The 20,569-nt window shown below is 47.4% G+C and overlaps 1 protein-coding gene across 1 annotated transcript in view; it reads left to right on the top strand.

The window, feature by feature from the left end:
• VWA3A (von Willebrand factor A domain containing 3A) overlaps window positions 1-20,569 on the top strand; it is a gene marked incomplete at both ends in the record, with an annotated part of 42,646 nt that overhangs the window by 5,592 nt on the left and 16,485 nt on the right. The window contains 12 exons of the mRNA XM_084250217.1: window positions 2,017-2,071; window positions 6,172-6,270; window positions 7,999-8,105; window positions 10,473-10,598; window positions 10,874-10,982; window positions 11,216-11,281; window positions 12,789-12,914; window positions 15,069-15,204; window positions 15,297-15,400; window positions 16,541-16,621; window positions 17,029-17,123; window positions 18,553-18,672. Of these exons, the coding sequence (XP_084106343.1) occupies window positions 2,017-2,071; window positions 6,172-6,270; window positions 7,999-8,105; window positions 10,473-10,598; window positions 10,874-10,982; window positions 11,216-11,281; window positions 12,789-12,914; window positions 15,069-15,204; window positions 15,297-15,400; window positions 16,541-16,621; window positions 17,029-17,123; window positions 18,553-18,672 (1,224 nt within the window). The remainder of the gene's footprint in view (window positions 1-2,016; window positions 2,072-6,171; window positions 6,271-7,998; window positions 8,106-10,472; window positions 10,599-10,873; window positions 10,983-11,215; window positions 11,282-12,788; window positions 12,915-15,068; window positions 15,205-15,296; window positions 15,401-16,540; window positions 16,622-17,028; window positions 17,124-18,552; window positions 18,673-20,569) is intronic.

Raw genomic sequence — 20,569 nt, 5'->3', positions numbered from 1 at the left:
TAGGGCATCTCTCTCTCTCCCGCTTCCAATTTCAGCTCCAATTTCCTCTGTTTTCAAATAAAGGGGTAGGGCCACATCTATTTTTCTCATCCTTTTACAACCCACATCCCTTTGGATGAGATAAAACCCCACGGCCTCATTTGATGTGTAATGGTTAAGAGTGACCACTTTAAACGCAAATTGGGTGGGTTCAGACTTTTGCAAATGTGCTTTTGCAAATGTGTGTCAAAGATAAGCCGGCTCCCCACTCTGAAACCAGAGTCTGAAGGCACCATATACATCTCCTCCCTCATGTCACATCATGATCCACGGCTACCATTTGCCTGGGGTTACTTAAAAGAATCTAAGAACGATTAAGAGCTAATTACTTGCGAAGGCTGCATGCATGATCTTATTTAATCCTCATAACAACATGGAATATCATGGTCTTCTCAAGCCCATTAGCCAAATGGCCAATTTGCCAAATTTATAAAAACATCTTAACTAATAACATTTATAACAATTTTTATTGGGTTGAAAAGTTAAACAGATTTTAAAGAATTCCGCAATATTTTGGTTGATTGGTTTTAATTGTGAATCTAAGCATTTTAAGGAGCTAAACAGCTCTATTCAGTTAATTGGTCATTTGGTTAACTGATTTGCAGAGAATTGGCTTTTAGTACTTTGACTTCTGGCCGATTGACTTGGATAGAATCTTATTTTTAGCTTCACATTGGAGATGATGAACCTGGGATTCAGAGAGGTCACCACACCTGCCTAAGGTCACACAGCTAGCAAATGGCAGAGCTGGAACTCAAACACAAGCAGGTCCCATTATGCTCCTCTAGTCTCTCTTTTTTTCTTTTAAATTTTATATTTTAGAGCAGTTCTAGGTTCACAGCAAAAATGAGCAGAACGTACAGATTTCCCATATCTCTCCTCTCTCCCCGTTATCAACAGTCTCCACCAAAGCTACATGTTACAATTGATGAACTAAATGAATCCATCACAATCCCACAGTAGCTTACACCAGGATTCACTCTTATAGTGTTGTGCATTCTGTGGATCTGGACAAATGTATAATGACATGTATCCCTCCCTGTCGTAGTACACAGAAGAGTTTCACTAGGTCCGAAGACTGCTTCGTGTCCACTTTTTATTGTCTCCATAGTTCTGTATTTTCCAGAATGCCATATAGCTGGGATTATACAGCGTGTAGCCCTTTGCAGGTTGGCTTGTTTGCTGAGTAATAAGCATTTCCCTTTCCTCCATGTCGCTTCATGGTTTGATGGTTTATTTCTTTTTAATGCTGAGTAATATTCCATTGGCTGTATCACAATTCATCCATTCTGCGAAGGATGTCTCGGTTGCTGAAATTCATACTCTTCACTCTACTCATACCCATGTATGCTTTATAACTTTACCCCCCACCACTGCCCCACAATTTCATATCCAAAAGGCTTCCTTCCCACCCCCCTACACCTCCAAATCCCACCTGCCTTATGCAGGGCAATTCAGTTAAATTCAAGTGACTGGATCCTTTACCTGAGCCCCTGTTCCATGCTGGTCTTCAACCAGCCATTGGAATGGTTTGCAATAAGGAAAGTTAGGAAGTTCCCTGGGTACTTACTTTTCAGAGACTAAGTTTTTTTGTTCATCTGTCCATGGAGAACCCGTGCCTTTAGGATCATCCCCAGCAGACTGGGAAGTGTGAATTGAGAAGACTCAGATTTGAGCAGAGCGAGAGTGTTTTCCCCCATCCACGTGAGAAACACATATCTACACTCCAAGACCTCACTCAGAGCCCACCCCTTGTTCCACCAAAACCAAGCCAGGCATCACTGGGGCCCCCCCATCACAGGCCTCTCCATTCTTTACCCTTCAAGCTAATGCCTACTCTTTGCTAGATTTTGCCTTATATTTTCCTCCTTTCTTGGGGAAAACAATCCTTTTCACACCGTCCATGTATGTAAGTTGCTTTTCCTCAGTAATGAAATCGACCTTCTTGGATGATGAGTCTTTCTGATGTTTTGACAGAGCTATTGAACTCTATCAACAGAGAATTCAGTGGCTCACGGAAAACAGCAAGAAGGTAACTGACATGGATTTGATTCTTTGCTTCCTCACTCCATTTGTCTTTTAGGTGCAAACGATAGAACTCCAACTTAAAGTGACTTAAGCTAAAAAAGAAATTTCTAAATCTACATAAGTGAAAAACACAGCTGTATCCAGGGGCTCAAATGATGTCATCTCTGTCTCTGGGTTCTGCTTTCCTCTGGCTTAGTTTTATTCTCTGGAAGACTCTCCTTGAGCTTGGGAAGATGGTCACCAGCAACTGGAAGCTTCACTGTCCCCAGCTAGAGTGGTATGACAAGGAGGTCCTCACCTTCTTTTCCTCCCAAAGCCCCTCCAATGGGAGAGTCCAATGGGATCGACTGTCCTTGGGCCAATGTAGACCAATCACCAGAACCAAGGGGTGAGATATACTATCCAGCTCACTCCCGGGGAAAAGTAGAGGGTGGGAAAAATGTGTGGAGAGACACTGGGCAACCCCACCCAGCCTCGTGGACAAGGAGACAGGTGGTTGTTTGTGGCAAACCTGGGTGCTATTGCCAGGGAGGACACAGCTCCGGGGTGGTGAGAAGAGCAGGTGTCCCCAAGACCCTTGGGCCTCAGACATTGAGATCCAATGGCTAGATAGAACTTCTCTGAAAGTTTGCATAAGCCCTCTCCCAAAGAGAAGAGATCGTCATGTAGGTGATAGAAGAGTGATCGATTGACATTTTATTTGCTTTCTTGTTTGTTTTAACCTGTTTTCCTCCAACTGATGCTTTTGTAACTAGCCATTTGCTTCTCCCCTGTTCATCCTCACCTGTTGTTTTAAGCCCTGGGACAGGCAGATACTATCATTCATGCTTCCCACACCAACCCCACCCCTACACCAGACCAGGAGGTGAGAACAAAGTGACTGCTTCCAGGGTATAGTCTCCATCTCAGATCCAGAACCTTCCTCAGCAGGTGCATGCCTCGGCCTGTGGGACACTCCGCCTGGCTGCACATGGTAATGCAGACAGAGCCCTAGGGATGGAGTCCTCATATCTTTCTAGAATATCCATGCAGGGAACATTGCTCCACCTTCATACCTGCCCTGGTGCTCTGGGGCAAGACTGCAGAGTCCTTTTTCCTCCTACCCCTCTTGATAAAATAACAGAGGAGATATGAGATGGATAATGGGGAGACAGGATAACTGGGAAGTGATCTCCCATGAACCAGCTCACAAGGCCCCCAGGTCTCTAGCTGTGCTGTCAGTGAGGCTGGAAGCAATGGCATCCCTTCTCTGGGTGTCTGTTTCCACATCTGCAGAGGATAAAAGCAGCGCTTACACACCAGTGGCATGCAGGCAAATCTGGCCCACTGTTTGGTTTTTCTTGGCCCCCATAGTTTTAAATATTTTTCAAATGAGTTGCTAAGGTTTGAAAATACTGATAGTTTGCTTGTGTGTCTGTTTTTAGTCCTCTCTTGAAAGAAAAAGGAAAATTTGGCATCGCTGGACTACAATTCCCTCTAATGTGTAATTATTTCTATGAGATTGGTTTCTAAAAGAATTCCAATGGCTAGGTTTAAGGGAATGCATGAGCTTAATTGCAAAAGCTCTAGAGGATGCCTTCTTAAATTTTAAACGAAATAGAACTGACCCCAAATTTGAAGTCCTTCCAGCCCTGGCGGACTGGAGGTGTCCTGGGAACTCTCCTGCCTCACTTGGGTCATAAATTCAATGAACACTGACTGGGTGATTACCATGTATTGGGCACTCTTCCAGGACTGAGGGCTCAGACATGACCAATACAAAGTCTTCACCTTCATGGAGCTTACAGTGCAGGGTGTGAGAGCAAATAATGAATAAATCCATAAATCATATACAAGGTCAGCCTCACAGTGTTATATAGGAAAATAAAGCAGCTTGAAGGGCGAAAGGGGCTATTTAAATAGAATGTCAAGAAGGAGACATTTAGGGTCTCTCTGGTGGCCTAGGGGTTAAGTCTCAGCGCTATCAAGCTATTGCCAGCCACTGCAGCACAAGTTCGATCCCCGACCAGGAAGCTACCCACATGGCACAGCAGACCTCTCCTGTCTCCCCACTGCTCCCCTCAGCAATGTGTTTCAGTACATCTGCCTGATTTGCTCTCCACTCTCTCTGGTGGATCTACACACACACACACACACACACACACACACACACACACACTGTGACTCTGGCCTGTACCCCACTTTTAAAAAAAAAAAGTCAGTTAGTACCCAGGTTGACAAACCCGGTGTGACAAACCCGCCTAGTGCTTCTCAAACATTCACGTGCAGCCAAGTCTCCAGGGGAAGGTGGGGGAGGGATCTTGTTAAAACACAGACTTAAATTAGGTAAGTTACGGTGGGGACATCTGAGAGTCCGCATCTAATGAACCATGAGTTGTGGGTCCATGACCATCACCTTCACAGGACACCCTGATATTTAGACTTTGGGAAGAAGAGGAGGGTCTGCCTGGTGAAGGGGACTAAGAAGGCCCAGTGAGTAGCAGGGAAGCATGGTGCCCAGGAAGAAAGAGTGATGACTAAGGGCTTCGACTTCCACTTGCCAAATTCTCGAAAGACGAACTGTGTCGCTGGCTACTCAGTGGTTGAGAGAGTTGAGAATCGAGATTTGACCCTTGGGTTTGGCAAGAGTGAAGTTATTGATCTCTTGGGCAAGTGTGGTTGTGGGGGCGTGGGGAGGCGAGAGCCTGGTTTGAGCGGGTCCTGGAGACACGCAGGTGAGGCTGCGTCATTCAGATGGGAACCAGCCACATGTAGTGGCAGCGGGGGGCAGGGGCAGACCCTGAAACCTTGATTTCCCTTCTCGGATGGGCAGTGGGGCGGCCTGTTGGTCCGGTGGTAAATATCAAATATCAAACATTTGATGATCAGGAGAAGAGATGGTAACAGAAGTTCTGTTTGGCAAGAGGTGGTCCAGTCACACAAGCCCAAAGGGTGGCCTTAGAGCTTTGAGACTGGCCTTGTTTGTAGTAAGGAAACAGCAAGTCTGTGGCTGTCGGGGCAGATGGGTTGGTAGATGAAAAAATTTCTCTTTGTCTTGTTTCTGTTTTCTCCATGGAATTGGAGGTAAAATCATTTGCAGAAAGAGCACAGATCCTGGAGGGGTGAGAGATATAAAGCACTCATCACTGAGAGCAGAAAAGTGAATTGACCGGGAAAATTAGGCATCCAATAAAGTAGAATTTAAGGCAGAAAGCAGCAAATGGAGCCTCATGCCCCCAGAGAACCATCATTTCAAATGAGTGGCAATTCCGATCCACAGAGCAGCTCTCGCAAGATGCCAGTTACTGCAGGAGCAGCCGCGCCAGCCTGGAGATGGCAATCAGTGCTGGAAACGTAATTAGAAACTCACAGAAATACCTCTGCACCTGGCGAGCTTAAAACATCTGCTTTTGATGGGTAGAGTAGGCAGAAAATAAATAAGGATACAGAGAAATGAAGTAAGACAAGCGAAGGTGGTTAGATACCAAGCATCTGTCTTACAAAGCATGCTTTTCTGCCTTCTCCAAATTTCTTTTTTTTTTTTTTTTTTTAATTTTCTAGAGGCATGTCTTATTTTATTTATCTATTTGTTTGTTTGTTTGTTTGGTTTATACATGCACTGGGTACAGTCAGAAGCCGGGAGGGTGAGAGAATTCACCAGAGCCAGAGCGGGGAGCAGAGCAGGCAGAAGGACCGAAGTACACTGCTGAGGGGAGCAGCGGGCGGCAGGAGAGGTCTGCGCGCCATGTGGGACCCTCCTCCGGTGGCCGAGGAGCAGCCGGGGATCGAACCGGCGCCGCAGAGGCCGCGGGCAGCTTCGCAACCCAGCGTTCAACCGCTGCGCCACCTGGGAGGCCCCCCTTCTCCAAATTTCTATTAATGATTGTGTGTTACTTTACAAGGATGAATAGTAAATATTCAGGAAACGGGGTGGGGGGCTTAAAAGAAAAGGCCGCCACAAAATAAGAGTGGATAATGCTCAGAGTGGAAGTCAGGACACGGGGTTTGCTTTCCCTCTGGAGGGTGGGCCTTCCCGCCCCAGCTCCCTTTTGGGGTCCTGTCTATGGCTGGCTTGAGGGGGCACGGGGCCTGCTTGGTATTCCCACTCGCTCTCTCTGGTTGTAGGCGTTCGGCTCCATCAAGGGGACGAGAGTCGGCATCCTCATGGACCTGGCCGCTGTCCACAGTGGCCCTCAGAAGGAGGAGTTCCAGAATGACCTGGAGGTAAGTCGCTCTCTGGCAAGAAGTTCCTGGACCATACCCCAGCCCTCTGCCCTTGGTGAGCTTCATTTGCAGAAGATGCAAAATAGGGTGTTATTCAAAGAACAGTTCACACTTAATTAGCAACTCCGGGTCAAAAAATAGGTTGGGTTGGGGGGGGGGGGAACCCAGCCTTAGAGTCATTTTCAGTAGCAGTGCGAACTTCTAGTGCTCTCCCCAGCGGTCCCCACTGGCTAGACCTGGCGTCCTGAGCCCCGGGTTTCCTGGAAAGAGGAAGGAAGCCGGAAACAGACAGCAGGACGGACTCCCGCGGGGCCTCCTCCTGCAAGGCTGCCCTTTCTCTGGCTCGTGCATGTGGGAGAAGCCGAGAACAGTCAATGACTGGCCCGCCCAGCCAGGCCCATCTGCCGGGTCCCGGCCCCACGCTACCCGGCCCCTCTGTGCCTCCGTAGCGGTGATCGCTGACTCAAGGACCCTTCACAGGCCTCAGCGTGGGCCGGCTGTCCAGACTCCCCCCTGTTCCTGGGCTCAGCAGGCGTCAGGAACACATGTCAGTTCAGTCCCCTTGGTGACAATCCTCAGGGCCAGGTGGCAAAGCCCCCTGGTGGGCTGGTGTGATGTTAGCTGGGGAGAGGCTCTTGGTGGGGGCATGCAGGGGAAGTTTCCAGCCGGCCAGGAAAGGGGTGTCAGAGAAAGGAGCCTCGCTGCTCCAGCTCCTGACTTCTTGAACGGAGACCTCTGGGACCCAGGGGCGGGGCAGAACCGAGGCAGACCTGAGGAAGACTGAGCTGGTAGGTGTTTTGGGCCTCCCGCCTCTGCTCCCACTTGGGCTCCGCTGCACATCCAGAGGGAGCCCCCTGCTTCTGCTCAGGTCCCTCTGTGGCCATTCCTCCAGCTGGCTCCCGCCAGCGCCTCTTTGTCTGGCTCCAGAACTCTCTTGAGACTGTGGCGGCCGCCATCTTGGCCTCATGGTAGGTTCAGTTGGGGTGGGTTTTGGTTCTCTCTTCCTCTCCCAGCCCTTTGGGCTCTGCACAACCTCTACTTTGGGCCCTGCCTGTTTGCCTGAATGTTTGCGCACAGGAGATGCTTGGTTTTGAAATTTGACTTGGAGTTCATTTTGAAATCCTTCTCTCCCCTGTTACTCTTCTCTTTCTATTCCCATTGGGGCCCCTGGGTGCCCTTGGGTTTGCCCGGGAGCAGAGGAAGGAGTTATTTCACCACTGGATTTTCACCAGTTACAGCTTGAGGGCGGCGAGCAGCTTGGTGTTGCATCTGTTGCTCCATCCCCAACACATGCCTTGGAGAAAAGCCACTACCCCACGCTGTGCTCCCTCCCTCAGTACCACGCTTCAGTGCCAAAGGGCCAGCCTGAGCACACACTGAGATGGGTAGCCCAGGTGCTCAGCCCATCCGCACCGCAGGACACAAGCGCGTGCAGCCCTCAGAGAACGTCAGTCTGCAAATCCTCACAGCTGCCATGCCTCACCCCCTGGCACACTGCCATGGGACAGGCTGAGATCAGTGTGAGGGAGCACACCTCACACCCCCTGAGACCCAGTGGGCAGGAAGCAAATGTCAGCTTGAGCTGACACTATGCCAAGCCTCAAGTGACCCTCTTTCAGCACAGCTCACACCCCAGACCCAAGGCTGCCAGCCATCCGTAAGTGGGGAAGCCAGGCTCCTCCTGGCCCCTGGGCCTGGGTCAGTGAGTGACCTCCTCTTGTCCTCCAGAGCCTCATTGAAGAGCAGCTGAGCCACAAGGAGAAGCTATACGCCCTGTCCTTTGGCACCACCACCAGCGCCCTCTGGCCAGACCCTGTGGATGTCAGCGCCTCCACGTAAGTGGCTGTAGCCTTGGCCAGGCTGGTCCCTTTTTTTATTTTCCACCCTAAGTATTAGTGTCTTCCTCGAATGATTAAAGTGCAGCCCTCAAGACCAGAATAGATAAAGGGCAAAAGGAGGCAATTTACAAGAGTGAATGCACAGGATGCCAATAAATTTTGGGAAAATTGTCATCCTCATGGACAATCCACAAAATGAAAGACAACTGTGACACCCTTTTAATCTTGTTTCTCCAGCAAACTAGCAAAGGTAGCTTTATTTATTTTTAAAGATTTTATTTATTTATGAATACAAGAGCTGGGGTACAGGCCAAGGTGAGGGCGGTAAGTGGATTCGCCAGAGACAGAGCGAGGAACAGAACAGGCAGATTGACTGAAATACACTGCTGAAGGGAGCAGCGGGCGAGGTAGGAGAGGTCTGCCTCGCCATGTGGGTAGCTCCCTGGCCATCCGGGGATCGAGCTCATGCTGCAGAGGCTGTGGATTTCTTCATAGTGTGGCGCTTAACCCCTTGTGCCACCAGGGAGGCCCCAGCAAAGGTAGCTTTATTATTTTGAAAATAGTGCATGTTCTTTTTCAAAGATTCAAACAGTATGAAAGGATGAATAATAACAGATGTGTCTCCTTCTTACCCCAGGCCCCTTCCCCACCTCCAAAAGCAGTTGCCTCTAATCCAGTCCATAGTCTGCACATACATGCACCTGTTTGTTTACCTTCTTCAACTGAAACATAAACAGGAGCACATTACATAGTCTTGTACCTTAAGTTGTCACCTGACTTTGAATATCATTCTCTCTCGGAACATACAGAACTACCCTTTTTCTTTTTTATGGCTGCATAGTATTCCACTGAGTAGATGTACTATGATGTATTTAACTAGTCCTTTATGAGTTTCTAGTTTGGGGTATTTGTTCATTTGTTTGTTTGTTTGGGGGTGTTTATGTGTGTGTAAGAATTTTGACTTATGTATGGCAGTATATGGAAATTCCTTTTCCATGAGTGGAATATACTGATCACCCACCAAAGGTTAGGTACCATGCCAGTTACTTCAAGTGTACTATCTCATTTCATATTTCTAGCCAAGTCGTGGAAGAGGGTTATTATCCTGATTTTGCAGATGAGGAAACTGGGAGTCAGGTCAGGAAACACACCCAGAGCAGCAGCTCCAGATTGGACTCCAGAGTCTGGAGCAAATTCCAAAAAAAACCACAAGCTTGGATTCCTGGGATAAGGTTCACTTGCCTGTCAGTAGCTGTGGAGAGGGACCCCACAGGCAGAGAAGTGCCCAATCTGGCAGCTCTGGCTTTGAATCTGGCAGTTCCTGGGTGCTCATGACCTTGACCATGACCTAGCAGAATGAGGCCAAGAGTACCTTCTCCTCACTGAGTTGTTGCAGAGATAAAATAAAAATAAGTAGCTGGCATGGGGCAGGTTCTGGGTGCATGAGAGCATCGTATTGTGATTTCCACTTTAGCCTTCTCCTGATCCCTGGGTCATTAGACCTGCAAGTGACCTTGACATCAACTAGCCAAGATTCCTCAACCGCAGTTGTTTCTGATTTTTGTCATCTCTGCCACGTGCACTATTATTTACCCTGTGCCGCTCTCACTCTCACGGATTTTCCTTACAGCCACTCTATTATTAGAGGAAGCCGTCTGCCAAGCCCATAACTGGGAGGCCCTTATTGCTTGCTGTAATTAGAAAGTTGCCATAAAAATAAACACAACGAAAGCAAATGAAATAATGACATGAAATTCCAGCTTGAAACCCACTGGCTAGGGAAAAACACCAGGCCTGGGAATATTCTCTCTCTTGGTTAAAATGAGATGCAATAGTTATAATAACAGAAGACAGACTCACCAGCCATGGGCTGAGGTTGCTGTGCTGTTGCTGGTCAGACAACAGGGAAAGGAAAGCGCAGAACTCTCCCCCGGCCTCGAGAGCTCTTGCTGAGTTGTTTCCCCTCGTCCCGGGTGCACGTCCCTGTCCCCCAGGATACGGCCATATAACCGCCTTGTCTTCCCTGAGACCCCGCTTGAGGTTAGGGGTTCACTCTGCCTCAGGTGAGGCCTGCCCCCCAAGAGAACTGGGGTGTGTGGGGGAGAAGGAAATGGGACCCAGACCTCAGTGTCTCAGGAAGCTCTAGTCCTAGGCCCTGAGCTTGTTTGAAATCTCACTGTTGCCCGGTGTTTGCTGCAGCACTTGGGCAAGCCCTGACTCCGAGCCTCAGCTTCCTCATCTCCAAAACTGGAAGAAAGGTATCCACCTCAAAGGATTATGGGCAGGTTTAAGTGAGTTACTGTCTGTCCCGGGCCTGGCACCTGGCTGGAGGGTACGGTGACTGTTGTTCATTGTTGCCCTCAGGCTCCAGGAACTCAGACTGTGGGTGAAGAGCCTGCAGCCCGGCAGAGGCAGCAACCTGCTCCAAGCCCTGAAGAAAACCTTCCCTGTGAAGGGGCTGGATTCTCTGGTGACCATATTGGGAAGCTGGTAGGCCTCCTCTCCTGAGCTGGCAACAGGACCCCAAGGGGGCCCAGGGGCCCAGTCACTGTTGTGAAAAGACCATCAAGCAGCAGAGAGGGCAGCATCACGATGCTGGGCGGGGGCCTGCCCCAGTGCTCGCAGCCCTGCCTCTTCGACAGGTGGCCCAGGGCGCAGACGGACGGTCAGATGGTCCCTGGGGCTTCCCACTTGGCTCTGGAGCATCCTCCAAGTGACTTGACCTGAGGCGACCCCTTCTCTCCCTCCATCTTTCTTCTCCCCAGCCCAGATCAGCCTTGTGAAATCCTGTCTGACTACATCCAGCAGTGCATCTTAGGAAGGGGTCTCCTCATCCACCTCATCACCTACAAATGTGACAGTCAGGTGCCCCTGGTAAGCCCCTGAGGTCCCCCAGACCTTCCCTTGGGTCAGCCATGGTGAGCAAGACCAGCCTTGGAGGCCCATTGCTTGGATTAGCTCCCAAGCTGCGGATCAGAACACGACTCTCCTTAGACTTAGTGCTCCTTGTTCCCATCCGGTTAGATGGGAAGCGTTAGACATGAGGAGGAAGCTGGTTAGGGAATCAGTGCACCCTCGTGAGGGCCAACCCTGTCACATCCCCACAGGCAGTCCTGAAGAACCTGGCCAAAGCTGTTGGGGGCTCCTACCACTGCTACAGCCCAGAGACAGAGGTAAACCCCTCTCCAACCAGCCCCTTGCTGCCTCCCCCTCGCTGCTGCCCCCAAGGTTCCTGGGCATCTGGCCCAGGACAGATAGTGCTATGTATTGCCCCACAAAAGCAACAAGCAAAATCAAGTTTAAATGAATATGTGGAAAGGACAGAGACACGGAGAGATCCTTGGGTCAGCGTGTCATGATGACTTGGTTATATGCTTGTGAGGCTTTTGAAAGCCTGGTGGGGAAAAATCCTGAATCTCAATCCTGTCACCATCAACAGGGGTTCCACACCACTTCTGCTCCCACCAAAGTGGGGTTTGCAGCTAGACCCCTGCTGCCTGCTGCCAGGTCCCTGCAGCAATCAGTTCCAGTGTGTAATCAGTTCTGTACCTGCCCATCTATTAGTGTCCTTAATAATAATACCACGCACCCCACATCCACAATGGAGGTGTCAGTGAAAGAGCCTGCCTGCAGGTCCCTTTGGCAAATGGGTCTGAGACTGTTAGATTCTCAAGGCTGTGTCTTGCCTGCTAACTACTAATGTCCATAAGTAAATGAGTATTTGCTTCTCCCAAGTATCTCTAGGAGCCACAAAGTCTAACATTTCACACCAGAGCACAGAGGTCAGGCAACATTTTCCTTGGTCATCGGCCTCTTTTGTTACCCACTGCCCAGACTCTGTTCACAGAGGCCACAGGCCACAGGGCCTAAGAAGGTGCAGTAAATGAATGAAACGGACTGGTTTAAAAAATATTTTATCCAAAAACCTCCTGGTTTATCTATTATTTTCTGCTTTTGATAGCGATACGAATACAGCAAATTCCATCATCTTCTTTAACCTGAACAAAACAACAATGTAAGGATGGCCAAAAAACTTCAACTGACTCCAATGGGAAGGCAAAAGAGAGTGGTGGGGACTGTGGTGAACTATAGAGTATATCCCATCTGAAGAGGCACCTTTGCTTAGCTCTAGCTGAGCATTACTCTGTTGGAATGGGATCCCAGGATTGCCAGGTCTTCCAATTTTTCAAGAAGAACCAGAAATCTGGACTTTTTGCTGTGATTTCTTTACTTTTTTTAAATTGAGGTGAAAGTCACATAAAACTAACCACTTTAAAGTGAACAAGTCAATGGTGTTTAGTATATTCATAATATGCAACCACTTCCTTTATCTTGTTCTGAAACAGTTTTATCACCCCAAAAGGAAACTCTGTACCCATAAACTATAATTCCGTATTCCCCCACCTCCCTACCCATCCTCACCCTGCAACCCTGGGAAACCACCAATATATAGTCTGTCTTTGGATTTACCTATTTGGATATTTCATGTAAATGCAATCACACCTTTCACATCTGTGTTCTCTCAGTTGGCATATCATTTTCAAGGTTCATCTCTGTTGCAGCATGTATCAGAACTTCACTCCTTTCTATTTTTGAATAATACTCCTCTTTCTGGAGTGGTCTGAGCCACTCCGGTAGCTGAGTGACTTCTGGGTGGCTGATTGCTTCCACCATCCCCAGACCTTTACCAGCCAAGAGGTGGAAGAGCTGCTGGCAGAAATCCAGGAGGCCCAGAGCATCATGGGCCACATCCAAGCCCTGAACCACAGCAGCCCCTGTAAGGAACTAACCAGCATCATGAAGGAGGTAGGTGGTGTGAGCAAAGATTCTGGAAACTTCTCCCACTGGCACTCATCTGGCCACCATCCAGTCTCCTTTCTCATCTGTCTCTCAGACTGCTGCAGAGTCCCCACCCCCACCCTGCCCCACATCCTGAGTGTATAACCAGGCAAAGCCCCACCCTCCACTGTACCCCAAATTCTACTGTCTGGGCTAGGCACGGCCCTTACTGTGCCCGAAGGATCTTGGTGGATCTCATTGAAAATCTTATTTCAGAGAAAGGCCAGTAGGCTCCTGCCACAACTTCCGCCTACTGCTGTACCTCTCCCTCCCCTCAATTTAGAGAGTGATGAAAACCTCTACCATGTGGAGCAGACTGTCTTGAAGGGGGTCTTTCCCACCCAGCACCTCACCTCGCTCAGGGCAAACCTCCCTGCTTGGTGACTTGGTCAGTTTAACACCAGTAGAGTATCTCAGCCAGCTATGGCCCCAGCTCCATGAAAGCTACTTGTGGTTTAGAACACATGGGCTCCCTACATTGCATCATAGCATCACTAACAAGATAGGGGTGGGGGCCACCCTCAAGGGGTTAAGTCTCAGCACTATGAGGCTATCCACAGCCACCGTAGCATGAGGTCGATCCCCTGCCAGGGAGCTACCCACATGGCACAGACCTCTCCTGACTTGCCCGCTGCTCCCCTCAGCAGTGTATTTCATCAGTCTGCCTGTTCTGCTCCCCACTCTGTCTCTGGTGAATCCTCTCACCCCCCACACCTCTGGCTTACACCCCAGCTTTTGTATGCATAAATAAAATAAATCTTTTAAAAAAAGAAGATAGGGAGGGGAAGCACCCCAAATTTTGGCCTGTTTGGATGTATTAAAAGAAATGGTACCTACAGACTAAGATCTTAAGCTTTAGCTAAGCTCCTCTCCTCTACTGACTACAATATCTTTAAATAATAGCAGTAATTGATAGTAGTGTGATGATTCATATACTCTTTGCAGTCTTTTTAAACGGAGATATAATTGACATATAACATTGTGTAAGTTTGAAGTGTGCATGGTATTGGTTTGATACATTTATAGACATGACAATTAAGCTACATCCTAAGCACATAATTATCATTTCTTTTTTGTGCTGAGAATGATTAAGATCTACTCTTAGTAACTTTGAAGTCACTATATTGTGCATTTTATAATAAACACTCATTATAGGATCCATGCTTCATTCCCTAAATGCCTTATTTTTCTTTACAATGACAATCTGACAATGTTATTACCCCCATTTTATAGATGAGGAAACTGAATTTAAGAGGTTAAATAATTTGCCCAAGATCACTGAGACAGAAAACAACAGAGTTTGAATTCAACTCAGGTCTATCTGATACCAAAACTTTACCAAGAGCGTCCCAAAATGAAATGCATTTCATTTTGTGCTACTTGCAATTTGCAAGGTGATTATAAGCCAACACAAGGATTAATAGTCTTTAGGGGCTCTGTATTGAAAACTAACTGATCGTGATAGAATAGATCTTTTTGAAATGAAGTACAGAAAATGGAGCCCAATTTCCAAAGTAAATCAAATTACAATTTAAAAGTACTAATGTTGCATGTTTGATTTTTTTTTTAAATATTAAGTAAATTATTGCGCAGAGGTGCCCAGATATAGCAACATTCCCAAAAGTGGTTCTCAAACGTCCTAAGTTTGGGGATTGCTGTCCTAAGTTATTCCTACATAAACAGTGTAATTAAACTCTCAGAATCACAAGTTTTCAGTTTGGAAATGTGCACAAGGGGAGGCTGGGCTAGATCGGGGCTCCCTAAATGATTTGGGGTAGGAGTTACTTTTTAGTTTCCCCGAAGCCCCGTGTTTTGAACTCCAGGAGGGGCCCTGTCATCTTGGAGTCAGTGTGCTGGCCTTACTGGTCATGGTGGGGCAGGGGCAGGAGGATGGACAAGTGAAAGAGGACTGGAGTTACTGGGGACACCTCCCTTTTCCCCCTGGAAATTCCAGAACTCTCCAGAGAAGGGGATGAGGCTGGTGGGAGGAAAAGACAGAACTGCCTTTAATTTACCAGGTAACTACTTAAGATGTTTCATGGGGGACTGAGTGGGTGCGGGGAGTCTGAGGATTCAGCTCTAAAATACGATTATGTAATGAGCGTTTCTAATTTAATTTAGATTTGCACACCGTTTGCAAAAGGGCCAATCACAAGTCTTTTGCCTAAACTCCCAAAACATGAGGCTCCCCTCACCATCGAGTTCCCAAGCTTGGACAAGACTTCTGCAGAATGGCTAAAGCTCAATGGCCTCAGAGGTACACCCCCAGAGACGGGAGGTCCAGGACTCAAAGGCATGAACCTCTAGAGCATCGAATAGGGCCTTAAATCCCACTATTTATTTTTACAGCCAAGAAATTAAACCTTTATCAGGTTCTGGCACCCAACGCATTCTCTCCCGTGGAAGAATTTGTGCCTATTCTCCAGAAAACGGTGTCATCAACAATCCACGAGGTAATCCAAATGCAGGGCTCTCTCTGTCCTCTGCAGGGAAGTTCCCTGTGGTGTTTCCCTTTTAAATGTTCCAGAAAGAAGCCTTAGGCAGCGCCCCAGGAGCAGGGGCTCTAGAACTCTCTCTCATCCCATCTACTCTAACTGCTGTTTTCCAAAGATTTGAACATGAAACTTGAGAGATGGGGCCAAAGGGAAATTCAGCAGATAGTCACCCCCGCTGCGGCAGTCTACCCTGCTCAGGACATGCTCGCTCTCCGTGTCCTCACTGGACCTTTAAAAGAAAAACGTCTCGTCAACTGTATCCCCAATATCCAGTTCAAGCGCGGGTCAATGAGTGTTTACTGGAAGCTGAGAGGGTGGAAGGAGGTGGCGGGTGAGGGACAGAGCGATGATAAAGGAGCAGATAAAGGGTGGCTGGAGGGAAGTGTGAACAGATGGGAGGGGGAGGGGATGGACGGATGGATGACAAGGTCGAATCAAAAAAAAGATGGAAGGATGAAAACTAAAATTAAACCTAGAAGGAAGGCCGGAGAAATGGAAGGAAGTGTTATAGGACAGGGAGAGGGGCAGCCCAAACCCGAACCTCCCCCTTTCCTGGGGACCACCCTGTTACAGAAGGACGGTGGGTGAATAGCAAAGTGAAAGGTGGCAGGGCGCAAGGGAAGGGAGATGCCGTGAGGGCGGGTGATTCAGTGTGTGATGAATGCCTAGAAACAGCCCTGGGTTAAAGATGAAAGAACACGATGAATGAAATCAATTTCCAGAGTGCCCCTGAGGACCTGTCTGGATTCCCTAACCTAAGAACCCATGGCCAGTATGTTCTAAGGTCTTGAACTCTGCTGTCACCAAAATCTCCAACCCTCCCCGTCATAAGGGCTCTGATATTCAAAAGAGCCTTCCAAGAAGGCACCCCAGATTGCCGTCAAGCATGGTCACTTGGGGGACCACTGTCCTGAAGGCCCTCTGCTGACAGCTCCAGACAAGGGGATGACCTGGGGGTGGGGAGGGCAATGATCTGACCCCACATGTGTTCAGAGTTACTACCCTCTCATGCACGGTGCCCAGGATTTTAAACTTCACCGTTTTCCCCACTTTTGCTTCTGCTCACCTGCTCCCCCTCCTGGCCACACCTGAGTGCAGAAGGCGATGGTACAGTTTGAATGGCACGATGGGACCTTGAAAAATATTCATGTGGATGTACCTTTCCTCTATGAGTACCAGGTCAGCCGGGGAGGTGGGGGGTAATCAATCAGAATATGGGGTACAGGAAGGGGGCGGGAGGAAAGCACCTGACTCATCCCCCTTCTATAATCAGAGACCGCCCCACCACAGCCCCTTCTGGAACTTTCTCATACCCTCCCCAGGTAGAGACCTAGATGCCTCAAGCAAGTGTCTAATCCTTTGGGGAAAGAATTACCCCATTTGATGCAATGAAATACTTTGTCTCTTCCCTTCCTGGTCTTGTGGCAAACTCATCCATGATTTAGGGAATGTTTATGTTGCCTGGATAACCATGCCTTTGACGCATCATTCCCAGAAGTCCAATTGGAGTACACCCCTCCCCCTTGGGCCCCTTAGTCAATTATCTACTGTACTATCACTTAATGGTGTGGCCCATGGGTTTGCAGAAACAGCTCAACAGAGTTATGCAGATGTATGAGAGGCGGATTGAGTGGCTGTCCTTGGCCAGCAGAAGAATCTGGGGCACCGTCTGTGAGAAAAGGTACCTTCCCCAGAGAAGTGCTCTTGTCCTTCATGGGTCTGTTTTGTGACACAGCACTTATCATCTGCTCATCAGCAACTCATGAATTCCCTGGGGGTGGCATCAGAAGCCATCACTTAGATTAAGGATCAGCAATTACTCAGCAGAACCCTTAGAGGAAAAAGGGACCACCATCATCAACATCAATAGTATCACTTGGTGTTGCTCAGGGTTCTTTCTGTTGCTAAGAAGCAACTGAGACTAAATGCAAATTGGCTTAAAAACAAATCAGGGAAGTTTGGTTAAAGTAGCTGAAAATTCCAGAATAGATTTTATAGCTGTCTTCAGGCATAGTTCGATCCAGGAGCTCATGCATGCCAGGGAATCTATCTCCACCTCTCAGCAGTGCTCTCATCTCTGTTGGTTTTGTTTTTAGGCAGAATTCCCCATGCAGGTGGCAAGATAGCCACCAGAAGCCCCCAACTTACTTTCTACTGGCTTACCACCCCTAGGGCATGGGCCCATCCATGAACTGTTCACTCTGGCAAGCTCTGATTGTCTAGGGCCAAAAACCCACTCTTAAAGCTTGAGGGGTAGCCAGTTCCACCCAACTTAAATGGACTGATAGAAGCACAAATGTTTCCCAAAGGAAAAATCAGGATGCTATTGCCAGAAGAGGTAAGAGATACTAAGTAGGGAAAAAAAAATAGGTAGCTGTCACAGCCATTCTAACATTGCACACCTGTTTTTGATGTATTGCCACTTACAAAGTATTGCACTATTATATCACATAATTTTCAGTACAACCCTGTGAGGAGTCTTCTTATCAATGGTTTAGAATTGGATATATCAAGGATCAGAGAGGCTTTGTGACTTGCCTAAGGTCACACAGGAAGGAAGACTTGAACTCAGGTCTTCTGACTCTAAATTCAGTTGATTTTCTTTTGCTACTCATCATCTCAAAATGAGAAAAGAGGGAAGAGATGGGAAGATAAAACCTGAACTAGTGAAAAAAGGCCAAATAGGGCTAAAGAGCTTACAACAAAGAGAAGAGTCAAAAGGATCCAAAAATTTCCCCAGAGGCCCAGATATGCCTAATTCTCCATCTGACTTACCTTATTTCTGTTTTCCCTTCAGAGACCCCCACCTACAGTAATAGTGACTGCTGGTGCTTTAAAACTTGGCAGTGTGTGGAAATCATTATGCGCAGCCCCTGTCCCTTAAGCCACCCACACCATCATAGGGCCTCCTGGGCCAGAGGGTTCCCAACCCCCTCAGTCTACTGTTGTAAACCAACCTCTGCTGACCTCAAACCACAAAGGAGGTTTGGACAAGCTTTGAATTTGGCATGCAAAATTTCCCTGGAAAATACTTTAAAGAGTAAAATGGAACAAAATAAACATTATCTGAGAGATTTGGTTCGCCTCTTAAAGCTTGTGTTTCTTTATAGGGTGATTATACTGCTCGATATCTCTGCGACAAATTCCATGTACATTATTCATATCCAACACTCGCTGCGACTGCTGCTGGAGGAGCAGTTGTCCAACAAGGACTGTTTCAACATCATCGCGTATGATACCCGCGGGGGGCGGCGAGGGGAGGTCGTGCGTGTTTGGAGGTGATGGCTGGGCCAAGGCTTCTGGCAGGCAGCTGGTCGACAAGATGTTCTAGACACCCGGCAGCCGAGGGGGCCATCGTTTTATCTGCTCTGAATGATCTTGTTTGGGGCATTGAATAATTAAATGGTTGCCGGAAGGTCCCCCTGGGGCGAGGGTGATCAGCCGCCCCCAAACACACTGCTTGATCATCCAGGATAAAGTAACTCAGCCCTTTGACCCATTTGGCTTCCCAACTGATAAACACAGAAGAGAAAAAGAAGGTCCCCAGGCATGCCCCAGCCTTCATTCCCAGCTAGTCTTGCAAGCCACAATATCTCAAACATTTAGGATTCCAATGAAAAATTTTAATTACATATACCTATATGTAATTAAAGAACGTGCATCTATAAAATTATATATAACTATATATATTTAAATCAAACATAAACCTATCATCTGTAACCACAATATAGACTTAAGTTACATATGTTTTATATATAAATTTAAAACAGAAAAACATTTTAAATATATATTTTGCATTTCAGATTTTAAAATATAAATATTTTATATATAAATTCTATTTACCTGTAAATTTAAATTTTATACATAACTGTATGTTTGAACTAGGTAGAATGTAGGTAACTATTTATAACTTAGATATATATCATCATATATAATTATATGTAATTTAAATGTATAGTTATATATAATTTAAGTGCAGTTATATACTCTTTTAGCTGCATACCATTTTAATGACAGGGAAGAAGAAGGAGGAACCCACTTGAGTATACATTTTGGCATAATCCCATATCAAATGGGAAGTGTTCTAAACCTAGTAAGTCAGCAGTTAATATTATATATTAGCCGATCCTAGAACCTAAGTTTATACTAAAAAATTCCATAGAAAAAAAGGGGTTTAGGGAACCATTTGAGACAATATTTTCACTCATTCAACAAACTTTTATTGAAAGTGGCCACGTGCCAGGCACTGTTGTAGGCACTAGGGGTGTGGACAGGAATGCACGTAATACCTGCCCTCAAGGGACATATGGCTTGGTGCTGGGAGCCCGGCCTGTCAAGACAGAAGAGTTTTCTATAGAGATAGGACAGGATTGGGACTTCAGGGGTCAGTCCCTCAGATTGGTCTATCCTATAGAGTGAGGTCTGGCAATCGCTGTAGAGGAAGTGACCCTTGGCTGGGTCTTAACAAATGAGTAGGAGTTTCTTAGCACATGGGGATGGCGGACCATCAGGGAGGAAGGGCATTCCAGGTACAAGGAACAGCACGAGCAAAGGTACAGAGGTGAGAGGTATGTGAGGTATGACAGAACTTCAGTTCATTGTAGACTTGGGGTGAGAGAGGGAGATTGTACATGACCAAAAATAAAAGGGTGGAGGATTTCTATAAGCCTCGCTCAGAAGCTTTTAACTACAGGGCATGGAAGGATGTTAAGCAAGGTTAAAAAAAAAAACAAAAAAACACAAGCTTGGATTTCTGGGATGAGGTCCGCTTGCCTGGCAGCTGTAGAGAGGGACACTGTAGGCAGAGAAGTGCCCGATCTGGCAGCTCTGGCTTTGAATCAAGAGTTGCTTCCTGAAATTTTAAGCAAGAATGTGAAGGATGAATTGAAGGGGTGTAACCAGGAGGGAAATATCTGGCTGGACTTCCTGAGATGGGCTTGCGTGAAGGCCATAGGGATGCAAGCAAGGGATTTGTGTGACAAGTGCTGGGTCAGAAACTGCAGGATGCGGTGGAGGACTGTCGGCCTGAGGGGCTGCTGAAGAGCAGGTGTGCCAGGTGGGGCAGATCTTGGAGGTGGAAGATGGTTTTAAATGTGTAGAGTTTGAGATTCTTAAGAGATGGACTCT

This window comes from Talpa europaea, assembly GCF_964194135.1.
Source record: "Talpa europaea genome assembly, chromosome: 12".
In the NCBI taxonomy this organism is placed as follows: Eukaryota; Metazoa; Chordata; class Mammalia; order Eulipotyphla; family Talpidae; genus Talpa; species Talpa europaea.
The sequence above is the reverse complement of the archived record's forward strand: the minus strand, read 5'-3'. Positions and strand labels throughout refer to the sequence as shown.